Here is a 13,103-nt window from a genome sequence, read left to right as displayed (position 1 = left end):
CATCCCTGTACGGATCAGTGAGGTAACCAGCAGAAAATGAGCAGCCTCGGTCTAAGCTGCCCTTAATTAACCTGGGCCTCTGGCTCATACCCCTGGGCATTTGCTCAGGGACTTATAGGGGTGACATTGGGTAAGCAAGACAGCTTTGTTCAGAGATAGTAGAGAAGAGGAATCAGTAATTTCTGCCTCTATGTCCCTCCCCTATGCACCTAAAAGGCTAAAATTGATCTCCAGGTGGGTGTCACAAGACTCAGCATCAGCAATTTGTTCCTTAGCATTAAGCACAACTATAAACATATTCTAATACAATGTAAATACATCTGAGAGAGATTAAAAATCAACTTGGGGGACCCGTCTGCACTCGCGGAGAAGCAGGGCTTTCGGAGAGATATCCCACCTCTAACTGTGGGGATTTCCTTGGACTGGTGGCCTCGGTCTGGCACTGGACAGTGGAAGTTCCCTCCGGGTTAGGTGGTACCCCAGGGACGCGGTCGGCATCAGGAGGAACCAGTTCCCTGCTCTGAAGTGCCTTGTCTTGTGGGATTGCAAGTTGGGTGGCATCATTAACAACGCACGGAGTGAGGACGTGAGGCATGGGAGACGGCCCGCCTCCTCTGCGCCTGTGGCACAGGCTACTTCAAGGAACAAACCTAAAGTGCACATCGTGGAGAGTTCAAAACATCATTACGAGTAGAGAAATAAAACCAAAGTCACAAGAGAGACCAAGGGACACCCTTCAAAGAAGACTTCCTGAACGGCCAGGCCCTGGACAGTGTATGAGCCTCCTTTAATATTAATATAGCAGCACTCACAGGGGCAGAACACATCACAAGCTTTTAAAACTAACGAGAAAGAAAGCTAGCCAAAATGACAAAACGGAAGAACTCTCCTCTAAAGAAATTCGAGGGAGAAATAACAGCTAGAGAACTGCTCAAAACCAATCTAAGCAACATAACTGAACAAGAATTTAGAATAATACTCATAAAATTACTCATTGGGCTTCAAAAGGGCTTGGATGACATCCGAGCCATTATTGTTGCAAATACTGATGAACTAAAAAAATGCAACACAAAATAAAATGGAGGCGTTGGCTACTGCACGGATTGAAAAGGCAGAAAAAATACGTGAATTAGAAGATACAATTATAGAGAAAGAGGAAGCCGAGAAAAAGAGAGAGAAATTGGTCCAGGAACATGAAAGGAGAGTTCGAAAGCTGAGTGATACAATCAAACGGAAGAATATCCATATCATAGGAATTCCAGAAGGAGAGAGAGAGAAAGGAGCAGAAGGTGTACTTGAACAAATAATACCTGAGAACTTCCCCAACCTGGGAAAGGAAACAGGTATTGAAATCCAGGAGGCACAGAGAACTCCCCACAGACGTAAACTGAATCAATCTGCACGACATACAGTGAAACTGGCAAAATACAAGAACAAAGAGAGAATTCTGAAAGCAGTTAGGGGTAAAAGGGCCCCAACATACAAAGGGAGACATATCAGGGTAGTAGCAGACCTATCTACTGACACTTGGAAGGCCAGAAAGGAATGGCAGGAAATCTTCAGTGTGATGAACAGGAAAAATATACAGCCAAGAAGCCTTTATCCAGCAAGCCTATCATTCAGAATTGAAGGAGAGATCAAGGTTTACCCCAACAAAAAATGGAGGAATTCATCATCACTAAACCAGCCCTACAAGAGATCCTATGAGGGAAATGTTGCAAGGAGCACAAAGTCCCAGAGACACCACTACAAGCATGAATCTAACAGAGAACACAATACTCTAAACCCGTATTTTTCAATAATAACACTGAATGTAAATGGACTAAATGCTCCAATCAAAAGACAGAGTAGCAGAATGGATTTAAAAAAATTAGATCCATCTATTTGCTGTTTACAAGAGACCCATTTTAGACCTGAGGACACATTCAGATTGAAAGTGAGGAGATGGGAAAACATCTATCATGCTACTGGACATCAAAAAGAAAGCTGGAGTAGCCATATTTATATCAGACAAACTGGACTTTATTTTTTATTTTAAAGGCAAAGAAGGGCATTATATAATAATTTCAGGGTCTATCCATCAGGAAGAGCTAACAAGTATAAATGTCTATGCACTGAATTCAGAAACACCCAAATACATAAGACAATCACAAACATCGATAAGAATGTGCTAATAGCCAAATATGGAAAGAGCCTAAGTGTCCAACTGATGAATGGATCAAGAAAATGCAGTTTATATATACAATGGAATACTACATGGCAGTGAAAAAGAATGAAATCTGCCATTTGTAGCAACATGGATGGAACTCAAGGGTATTATCCTAAGTGAAATATGTCAGGCAGAGAAAGATACCATGTTTTCACTCATGTGGAACTGGAGAAACTTAACAGGACCATAGGGGAGGGGAAGGGAGAAAAACAGTTGGGGGAGAGGGAGGGAGGCAAACTATGAGAGACTCTTGAATACTGAGAACAAACTGAGGACTGATGGGGGGGGAGGGGAAGGGGGCTGTTGGCATGGGGAAGGGCACTTGTTGGGATGAGCACTGGGTGTTATACGGAAACCAACTTGACAATAAACTATATTAAAAATATAAAAAAAAAAAATCAACTTGGGGGGTGCCTGGGTGGCTCAGTCGGTTAAGCGTCCAACTTCAGCTCAGGTCATGATCTCACAGTTCGTGGGTTCGAGCCCCGTGTCGGGCTCTGTACTGACAGCCAGCTCAGAGCCTGGAGCCTGTCTTTGGATTCTGTGTCTACCTCTCTCTCTGACCCTCTCCTGCTCACGCTGTCTCTCTCTCTCTCTCTCTCTCTCAGAAATAAATAAAACCTTTTTAAAAATCTTTAAAAATCAACTTGGCCTCAGTTTCCTTAAGTGAAAGGTAAGAACTCAGGCAAGAGTATTGTTAAGGCTCCTTCTGGCTCAGATATCTTCTCCTTGCAATGTCAGAGGAGAGAGGGAGTTCTCAGTCCTGGGGCACCCAGAGGGCCTGGCTGCAGAGGAATGGGGCTGAGGTTCCAAGATGGGCACAGAAAGACAGGTGGGCATTAACAGGGAAGAACTGTCAGTTCACTACTCTCTGCAGGGTTTGGCCCGAGCCCAGAGTGCTATCTGTGCCTCTTGCATCTGTACCCTTGGCTGCAGGCTTTCTAAGAAGCATCAGAGCTGCACACCCGCCAACCCCTTACTCTAGACCCATCAGGACCATTCTCACCTTCAGCCCCTCCTCCTGCCTCCAGCAGTAGGGGCCTGAGTCTCTCACCCATTTGTACTTTGCATTTATTTATTTATTTAAATTTATTTATTTATTTTGGGAGAGGGAGAGTGCATGCACATGGGAGTAGGGGAGAGGCAGATGGAGAGATAGAGAGAGAGGAAGAGAGAACAAATATCAGGCAGGTTCTACATTGTCAGTGTGAACTCAGGAACCATGAGATCATGAGCCACCCAGATGCCCCTCCACTTTGCATTTTAAAAGAGGCCCGCTTGGAGAGAAATGGGGGACCCAAAGGACTAGTGATGAGATTCCTAGAGTTGATTGGGGAAAATATTTCTAGAGGTGAGACCCAAGTTTCCACAAATCATTCACACTGGGACTCCTTATATTCCCGCCCCCCCAAGTAAAATGGGCTTCATTCTTTCCATCAAGAAATAGTTATTAGCAAGGAAGGAAGGAAGGAAGGAAGGAAGGAAGGAAGGAAGGAAGGAAGGAAGGAAGGAAGGAAGGAAGGAAGGAGGAATTATGTGTGCCTGCCTTATACCAGGCATTGCCATAGGTGCTGGGGGTACAACAATACATTATGTAAAGAATGAATCTGCCCTTAGGACATCTGCAGCCCAGAATGAGAGAGGGCAAACTCCTTCAGAGGTCTCTGTCCTTTCTGCCACCTTCTCCTCGGCCTCCCCCTCCCAGAGCACCTCTGGTAGCTGCCAGGCAGCGGCCCCACAGCTGCATTTTGATCACACCAGTCATCAGCCCATGCCAGCCGGACCACCAGGTGCCTCTACCCAGCAAGGAGCATGCCCCTGCCCTGGAGTCCCAGCTGCCAGGCCATGAGTGGGTGCAGGGCTCAAATGAAAGAGACCTCCCTGTGGCTTCTGCCCTCCAGCTGTGCCTCAAACAAGAGCCTTCTAGTCTATGAAGCAGCTCTCTTCCAACTTTTCCCATTTCTGGACATCATCACAGAGCAATTGCAGCTCTGCCCAAGTGGGCAGAGTCCCGCCAGGAGGAGCCACCTACCCTGGGTGGGCAGGTCCTGAAAGGCCTTTGATGTTGTTCCCCTCCCCTCTCCTCGAATATTCTTCTTTCCCATCAATGTCCTAGCTCTCCTCGCCAACCAGGTCCTCCAGCTTCCACAAAGCCCAGGTTCATCCCTCAAAGACAGGGGGCTCTGCTTCTCTATGCTTCTGTTCCCTTGCTGATGACATGGGCACATCCTACTCTGCCAGCCTTGCCATGCCATTGGAAGTAAAATGAGATTGTGGATAACACGGGAGCTCTGTGTGTGCCAAGCACTGCTCTAGGAGCCCACCTCTTCTTCACAATAAACCTCTGAGAAACATATTATATCTCCATTTTACAGATGGGTGGACAAGTGATCAGAGCAGAGACCCAAAGACACATAGCTAGCAAGCAGCAGAGCCAGAATTTGAATGTAGGGAGTCAGGCTGCAGCCTGTATGCCTAACCGACTACCCCAAACTGCCCCCAAAGTAGTTTGTAAATGCTGTTCAAACTCAAGAACATTACTATTACCCCAATGGCTGTCACCCCTTCAGGCATGTCTTCATACCACACCTCCCCCGCTCTCTCTGAAAGCAGAAGGCTGACCCTGTCCCGGGGTGCATCTCCCAGAATTACTTAAATCAGCTCTGGGATGCCGGGTCCCGACCTAACCCCTCAGAACCTGCTGCTCCCCCACCTGCAACCCTTCCTGAACTCACCAGCTGCCTCTGTCTGGCCCAGAGATCCAGAAGCTGGTGTCAAGAAGAGGGCTGCAGAGGTAAGAGAGAGGCAGGGAGGAGAGAGACCGGCCTGGCCAGGACAGAGAGACGGATGGGCCCTGTTCCGTGCTGGCCAGCATTGGATCGGCCTGGGAGCCGAGGATCGGAGCAAGGCAGCGATGTGCAGCTGCTTGCCAGGGGAAGCCAGCCTGATGCCTAATCAGATCAGATGCCCCTGCCCAGAACTCCCCTCCATTCCTCTACCTCCCTCTTTCAGCTCCCTTGCTTCCCAGCCCTGCCCTCCCTGAGGTCTCCAGCTGTCCCAGCTGATTTTATAAATGGCCTTTGTAGGAGGTGGGCACCTTGGCTAATAGAATCAGTGCCTAGGAGGCAGGAAACAGGAGGCTGGTTAGCATCACAACTGAAAGGTGGTGGTAGCAACAGCTTGAATACAGCCATTAGGGAGGAGTCTGAGTGAGCAGAGGGGCCCAGGCAATCTGGACCTTGGTATAGTCTGAAGCTTCAAGGTAGGAATTTACCAGGGGCCCTGGATATCCCCACCATGAGCCTGAGAGCAGGCTTACAGGGTAGACCACAGGCCAACACACACACACACACACACACACACACACACACACACACACACACCACTCAGGCTCTCAAGAAAAGAGAAAGGGAGGCAAGAGGAAGGAAACAGGAAGAATGATATAGTATGCTTGTGTGTGCACATGCGCAGTTATGAATCTGTGTACACATCTCTATGCTGGGCACCACTCATGATGCCATTCTCATCTGCCCCGATGTCACCTCTGCATAATGATTAGCAAATATAAGCGGTTTCTAAGTGTCCTGGTCACAGCAGAGCTGCCAGGTAGCAGACCCTGGTGCCCAGAGAACCTTTCCTGTAGAACTGTCACTTGGCCTTACATTGCCCTGTCCCCTCGAGACCAGTCTGTTTCCTTACCTATGAATTTGCCTCTGACAGCCAGGCTGGCACAGAAACACTTCAAGGAGGGCTTTACCTCTGTGCTTCCATTTGAGATGGATCCCTAAGGCTCACCCAGCCATTAATCCACTCAGTAACCATCTCCTGCATAACCACTCTGTGTGTGTGCTCTGCCAGGGCAGGGGATGAGTCTGTCATTACCCTCAGCCCCCAGCTCTGGGTGGGGCCGGTACGTGGCATGGACTAAGAGATGATACACATGTCACAGGCAACAGTGCGGTTGAGGCTGGCTGCGTTGGCACTGACACAGTTCTCTGTAGGATGACCCACCCACCTGGTCATGCCTTCTGAAAGGGACGCAGATGGTGTGGTCATTGTCCTTAACAACTGCCTCAAGGACTTTCATTACCCCTCCCAACTTCCCCAAAAGCTCCACTTCCCCCACCCTCCTAACCCTCACACCACCTTTCCCTAGCACCCCAATCTACCACTTCCCTTTCAAGCATCAGAACAAAAATCACCAGTGTCTGGATCTCCAAGGAGAGGAAAGAGGAGGGAGGGGGCAATTTTCAGCTTAGGGTCCCACACCTGTAGGAGGCAGGGTCCACAGGGCTCCGGGTGGGATTTGAGCATCTGAAGTGTCATGCCGATTCCTCAAGCTATCCTCCATTCTTCTGGGTAGCAAACGTGTTAAGTTCCCTCCTGCAGGACCAAGCCCCCCCCCCCCCCCCCCCCCCCCCCCCCCCCCCCCCCCGCACTGGGCAGCAGCTAAGCCCCCAGTGGCCTTTTCCACAGGCTAACACTGCCCCCTGCCGGGCTGAGCTGGGACGTCCACCTCAAGTGCTACCTGAAGGATATTACAAATGTGGTATCCTTGCTTAAGGGCCCCTCAACTCCTGTGCCTGACCTGGAGAGGGGCATGACTGAAGCCCTTAAATGTCTTAAGCCTTTCTGCCTCCAATTTATTCTGAGGCTGCGATTGGATGGTGGCAATAGGGACAGCCCTTTGGTACAGACAAAAGAGGCAAGGCTCCAGGAAGCCCACCTCCTACTCTGTCTCTAGCCTGCTCACCCACTGGCTCGACTTCCTTTAACAAGGGGCAAAGGCATGGTTTGAGATAAAACTTAGATCACAACACAATGCAGAATCTCTATCTCATTTCCCTCCTGAGCCATGGAGCCCCTTTTCAACTGCTTTTAGGATTCTTCTAGCTGGATACAGAAAAGCCACCTTAACCTCTATGTGTTAGAAAAGAAGCTCATCTTCTTCCCAAAACCTGAAATCTTTCCAGAAACTCTATTTCTCTGGGATCCCAACATGACTCTAAGATCTGCAGGCTCCATCTCAACATCTTTTGAATCCAATCTTTTCTGAATTTCTCTTCCAAGTCAGCCCCAAACCATCCTACCCCCAGTCCATTTCCCACAGAGCTGCTGGGGTTATGGCCCTAATGCACCACTCTTATGGGACTCTCTGCTCAAAAGTCTTGTCATTCCCCCCTTCCTCTGTCACCCCTCCCCCAACAACATGGTTGGACCCTGCCCTCCCAACTAGATGGCCCTACACTCTGAATGTGTTCCCTACATACACTCTGAATGTGGAACTCTTTCCCGAGCATATGCATACCTTCCTCCACATTTTCACTTATGCTCATTGATCTACCCACGATGCTCTCTTCACACACTCCTTATTCTTCATCACATTGCATCCTTGAAGATCCACCTTCCAGATGAGGTCTTCAGATGCCCCCAGTGAACAGTTGTCCCCTTGGACCCCCAGGACCCTGATTCACCTTGTGCCACATTAATGTAATGCAGTGACTTGTAATAGACATCTGTGCCCTTGTCTCAGCCCTCTCTGGGCTGTCAGCATCTTGAGGCCAGGGCAGTCTAGAGCCTTGCAATGCTCTATAACATTGGCTGAACTGGCTGGTAGCAGAAATGTATTGACATGACATGATGTGATATTGACATGGACTAAAAGCAGGTGTTGGGGTGGGGGAGCAGCACAGGGCATAGAGGCTGACTTGTAGGGAAGTGGGATACTGAGGGTCTATGGAGAATTACAGAGCAGGAAGAGTTCTCAGAACCCTACATGGTGAACAAAGAAAGCAAGTCTTAGGAAGGCAAGGGATCGATCCAAGGCCACACAGCTGGTTACTCCCACTTCCAGTGCATAAGAGCTTCAGTAAGTGCCTGCTGCTTCTCATCCTCCAGTCCAGCTCTTCACATATACACCCTGCCTCCCCACTACGTTCCTGGTGTTGACTCTAAGCTAGCAAAGGGTTAGAGATGCTTGCACCTCTTTCCCATAGTGCCCTGACTTTCACAGACCCCCCTCCCCCACTCTGTGGACAGATGCGTGGGACCCAGCCTAGGCCCAGAGAAGATCTTGCTGCTAGGACAGGAGGTGTCAACAGTGGCCAACTGAAGCGTTTGTCCCCAAGAGGGCCATGGATCTCCCATGCCCGCCCCACAGCACTTATGCCACACAGAAATATTCCAGATGTGTTTAATGCCACAGAGAAGCCCAAAACCTACATAAAGCTGCTGCCATCCTCCTAGTGCCTGGAGCCAGGGCGGTCCCCTGAAGGGGACGTTAGCAGGGAGGAGGCCTGTATAAGGCAAGGAACCAGGGCAATTTGCTGACATCCATTTGTCCTCTGCCCTAAATGCCCAAGCTTCCTTTAGGAAAGACAGAAGAGGAAGTGGAAAAGGGGTAGGAGGAGGGTGCGTCTCTTTAGGGCATTCTTCCTGCTTTGGGACTATGACTCACACAGCAGGCCCTGGGAGGGACAACTCCTCAGACCAGACTAGGGCAGGCCAAGGCTAGGGCTCTGGAAGGCGCAGAGGGAAGTCCCTGGAGTGCGGTGGCCAGGAGAAGTAACCTGTAGAAACTAGAAGGGTGGCCTGTGGTCGCCCTCAGGCTACTTTGCACCAGCCTCTGACCAGTGCCCCAGCAGGCACAGGATAGCTTCAGCACCAGCATCCAATAAAGTCCACATCTCCTCTGTCTCCCATCACTTAGGGCCTTTCTTAAGTACGACATTGTCATACTCTGTTCCCGGTGGCCAGCCAGACGCAGAGAAGTCCTGCCCTGCTGAGTAGACTTGCTGGAGGCTGCTGGTGTCCCTGTGAGCTGTGGCCTGCCTCCTCCAGGCTTCCCCCTTGTGCTCCTGTGGGCTGTCATACAGGGACAGGGCGGCCACTCCCTCGGGCTCATCATATATGTGGTCGGGGTGCGGGGCTGGGTGCTCCTCAATGCTGTCATAGAGAGGGTCCACTGGGATCTTAGGAGGAACCGCCAGGATGCCCCTCAAGCTCTTCCCCAGGTTACGGGCCACTGCGTCGAAGGGCACTGCGTATTCCCCCTCTGAACCCTGCGGCCGGGTAGTGGGGACTGGAGTGGTGGGCGATGGAGGTGGCAGTGAGTCGTGAGGCCGGGAATAGGGGCTTTCTGGCCGGGGCAGCACCGCAGGGGCTGCGGCTGGCTGGGTTTGGGGCCCAGGAAGGGTGCTGTTCTTCTGGGCAGAGATGGCTTCTTCCAGAGCCAAGAAGATCTCATTGCCTTGACGGGTTTCAAACTCAAAGTTGCCCTCTCCAGAGACGCAACGCCGGCCTGCCTCAAAGGAAAACGTTACCTGGGTGGAGGGGAAAGGGAGATTACTGGCCGGTCCACAGGATGGAGTCGCTTCTCCCAGACCCAGCTCCCAACCACAAATCTGTTGCTTCCAACTTCCCTCCACAGGAACAGTAAGAGCTTCTCCCCGGGATGGTTCTCCTCCCTCTGGGTTTTTTCCTTAACAAGCAAAGCCCTCTCTCCTATCCCTTCCTTCTCCCTTCCATCCATTCAAGTGTGGAGCTTGGTATATATTCATTCTCCACAACACCAGCCACTGTTTACTCCTCTGACCTCCCTACTTCTTCCTGTTCTCTGGTCCTTCTAGTCCCCACCCACTCCAACTTCTCTCTCCCTCCCCTGGCTCTCTCCCCTTTGGCTGTTTACTTCTGCTGACTTTTATCTCAGCCTTCCCTTCCTCCTCCCATGCTCTCTTCCTTGAGGCTCCCTTTGCCCTCTCCCTGACAATCTCCTCTCTCACAGTTCTTTCTCTCAACCTGCTCAGCACAGCAGCCCCTGCTCACCTTGTCCCGCCCAAAGCGCCTCAGGAACCTGTAAGGCCACTCATATAGCTGGGTGCCCAGCTCAGGGCCACTCCACAGCTCCAGAGCATTCTCTCCAGCCCGCAGGGTATAGGATCCCCGGAGCCGACACCTCTCACTGGCTTCTGTGGGTCTCATGGTCACAGAGAACTGCTTGCGGGGGGCCACTGGCAGGGAGAGAGGGGAGAGGGATCAGGCAGTTCATGGGAAACAGATGTCATGCCTCAACTCTGCTCTAAATAAGCGTGCCAGAGGCCTCCAGAAAAGGCATTATCCCTGTGTCCCTGAGCCTGCAGCCTGCGTCTTGGAGGCTGAGCTGCCCTGTGACTGGTCATATTCTCCAAAATGCAGGTGCCTCCACCCCCTAGCCTAGTCGGCATCATGCCCTGGCCACGTGCTCCCCAACCTTGTGCCCACATCCTTCCTGCTCCTGTTGCCAGAGCCACAGCCTTGTCTTCTCCACCTACTCTCCCACCCCGACCCAGCCTCCTCCCCAAGTCCTGCTGTCACAGCTGCAGGTGCAGCCGACCTTACCCTCCCAGCTCGCAGCCAGCCCACCCACTGCTGACGCCATCCAGTGCCCTCTGTGAGGTGGAGCTTGAATGTCACCCTGTGTCCATCTGCTCCCCACACACGCCCAACTCGGTGGGTTAGACATCACAAAAAGGGACTGTCTCATCAGCAGAAAGCTCCCTTAGCTTTCTGCACATCTTAAATCCACAAAAATAAAACCATTCTCTTCTCAGACAGTCACTCAGGCCCCAAGGACAGAGGGCTCAAGAGCAGCACCTTCACCAGATCCCCCAGCCTTGCCCTCTGCCACCATCAGGGCCCGGGCAAGAGGGAGTGAGCCACAGGGGTGGGGGTGGGGGAAGAGGCCTGACACCCAGAGCAGTCCAGGCTCAGCCACCTCAGGCCACTCCCGGAAATGATGCAGAGAAGCTGATAAGGGGACTGGCCAGGGTTGGGGGCAACCACAGGGCAGGAAGACTCAGAGGCGGCCAGCCACGGCCCACAACTCCTCCCCACCACACCCTGGGGAGGGCGCCCCAGGAGGAGAGGCAGCCCCTCACCTGTGGTCGCGCTGCTGTACAGTTCATTCTCCTCCATGCAGGGCCAGCTGCCCTTCCTCGCCGGCCCCAGCAGCTCCTTCCTCTGGCCCTGAGGAGGAGGCCAAGGTCTCACCACTGTCACCAATGCCAAGCCCCACCTGTGACCCAGGACTCCCTCCAGAGCACACACAACCTGCTATCCCTGTCTGCATTCTGGATTAGGGTCCTCCCCCCCCCCAGCAAGGAACCGCCCCCAGCATCCTGACCTTGGCTCTTATTACACCTGCCCACAGCAAGTACCAAGTGCCCCATATAACACCCACTCCCATGTGCAAGCCCCTTCCCTTTTCTGCACCACTGGGTGACTCACAGGGAAGGCCAAGAGGCAGATGGCCTGCATCCAGTCACTGCGCTCAGCAGCGGGGGCTGCCAGCAGGTACAGGCGCTCCTTGGTCTCCAGGAGGAAGGCGCTGGTATCCCGGGGACTGCTGGCCTCCCCGCCGGCCTCAGCCAACCGTAGGCAGTCACTGAGGCGGATCACCCTCCTGGCAGGCTCTCCCCGGCGCGGCTTCTCGGGGCCTTCCAGGAGCTCCAGTCGGGCCAGGGCGCAGCCCGACTCTCCATACAGCATAGCCCCGAACCGGCGCCATTTCTGAACCCAGACGCATGGCAGGTAAGGTGCCCGGAGGGAGCCACCCAGAGACAGAGAGATGGTGATCAACGAGGAGACAAGGAACCACAGGGGAGGGCGTGGGACATCGCTTGGGTCAGAGAGAGAGGTGAAGATCACCATAGACCCAAGGAGTCAGAGAGGATAACAGGGGCCTTAGGAATTAGCAAGCATTGGAGACCTGCCCCACACAACCGAGAAAGAGGCCTGCGGTGACAGCGAATGGAAAGCAGTGGCAGAAGGGAGCACCGGAGAGGCAGAATGCAAGGCAGGCCCAACCAAAATCTGAGTTGAGGGGCAAAAAGCCTGTGAGTCCCTGAAGCCCAGAGGAGGGACGAGAGGGTGCATGAGGGCCCAGGCCAGAGCCCATCACTCTTGCTCTGTGTGAGGTCCTACAGAAAACCCTATGCCAGGAACTTCAGTCTACCCTCTTGAACCTTCCTGCTTCATCCTTTGACAGGTTGGGTCATGAGAGAGACAGAGAAGCCCTTGTGCGGGTCAGCCGAGTGACAGAGGACTTCCTCATTCGAGGAGGCCAAGGAAGGAAAAGGAGGCTGGCCACAGAGACCCCCAGCTCAAGCTTGACACCAGCCAAACTCATCCCACTGGGGCAGGAAAGGGAGAAGGAATTTCCGCAGCAATTCCAAGTTATCCCCCCACCTTCCCCTGCATTCCCTTCCAAAGCATCCCATGTTGCCACACAGCCTTAGAGGCAAGAAATGGAGTCAGAGCCCTCATTTAGCCTCCCCCCCACTGGCAAACAGCCATCTGCAAAGAGCCCAGTTTGGGGCCTGTTTGGGGAAGCCAGTGGCTGCTAAGAGTCTAACGTGGGGGGGGGGGGGGCGGGGGTGCACAGTCCCCACCTTCCCATACGGGGTTTGAAACATTTGGGGGCTCCCTCTCATCCCAGGAATTTCCAGCAGCCCTCCCAGCCCCTCTGCCCAGTCCCGGCCCAGCCTTGCCCTTACCTTTCCAAAAGTCTGCTGCTGCAGAAGATACAGGGGGCCCTGCTTCACTGCCACTTCTTCCATCTTCTCACCATGACGGTGCCCCTGCACTTCAGTTCTCTCCTTCCACGCCCGCCCTCTTTCCCTCCTCCCTGCCGTGGGTTCCCCCTTCTCTCAAGTTCATTTCCTCTCTGCCTAGAGTTTTCTGCAATGTTCTTGTCTGCTCGATGATGACAAACCCAAACCGATAGGCCCTGTGGTTTCTTGCTCTTGCTCTCTTGCTCGCTCGCGCGCGCTCTCTCTCTCTCTCTCTGTGTATGTGTGTGTGTGTTTGCCGAGTGAGTTTCATGCACAAGCTTCCTGCATTTTCATTGAGTAAGATA

The 13,103-nt window shown here is 52.5% G+C and overlaps 1 protein-coding gene across 1 annotated transcript; it reads right to left on the bottom strand.

The window, feature by feature from the left end:
- Window positions 1-8,388: 8,388 nt before the first annotated feature.
- DOK2 (docking protein 2) lies at window positions 8,389-12,893 on the bottom strand. The gene is made up of 5 exons (XM_039243746.1): window positions 12,742-12,893; window positions 11,474-11,755; window positions 11,125-11,212; window positions 10,034-10,218; window positions 8,389-9,531 (listed from the first exon to the last, which is right to left on the bottom strand). Exons 1-5 carry the CDS (start codon window positions 12,802-12,804, stop codon window positions 8,911-8,913), a joined length of 1,239 nt encoding a protein of 412 aa, XP_039099677.1. The 5' UTR covers window positions 12,805-12,893; the 3' UTR covers window positions 8,389-8,910.
- Between the last annotated feature and the right edge of the window lie 210 nt (window positions 12,894-13,103).

This window comes from Hyaena hyaena, unplaced genomic scaffold, assembly GCF_003009895.1.
Source record: "Hyaena hyaena isolate Hyena2069 unplaced genomic scaffold, ASM300989v1 scaffold_230, whole genome shotgun sequence".
Lineage (NCBI taxonomy): Eukaryota > Metazoa > Chordata > Mammalia > Carnivora > Hyaenidae > Hyaena > Hyaena hyaena.
This window is presented reverse-complemented; position numbering and strand designations above follow the sequence as displayed.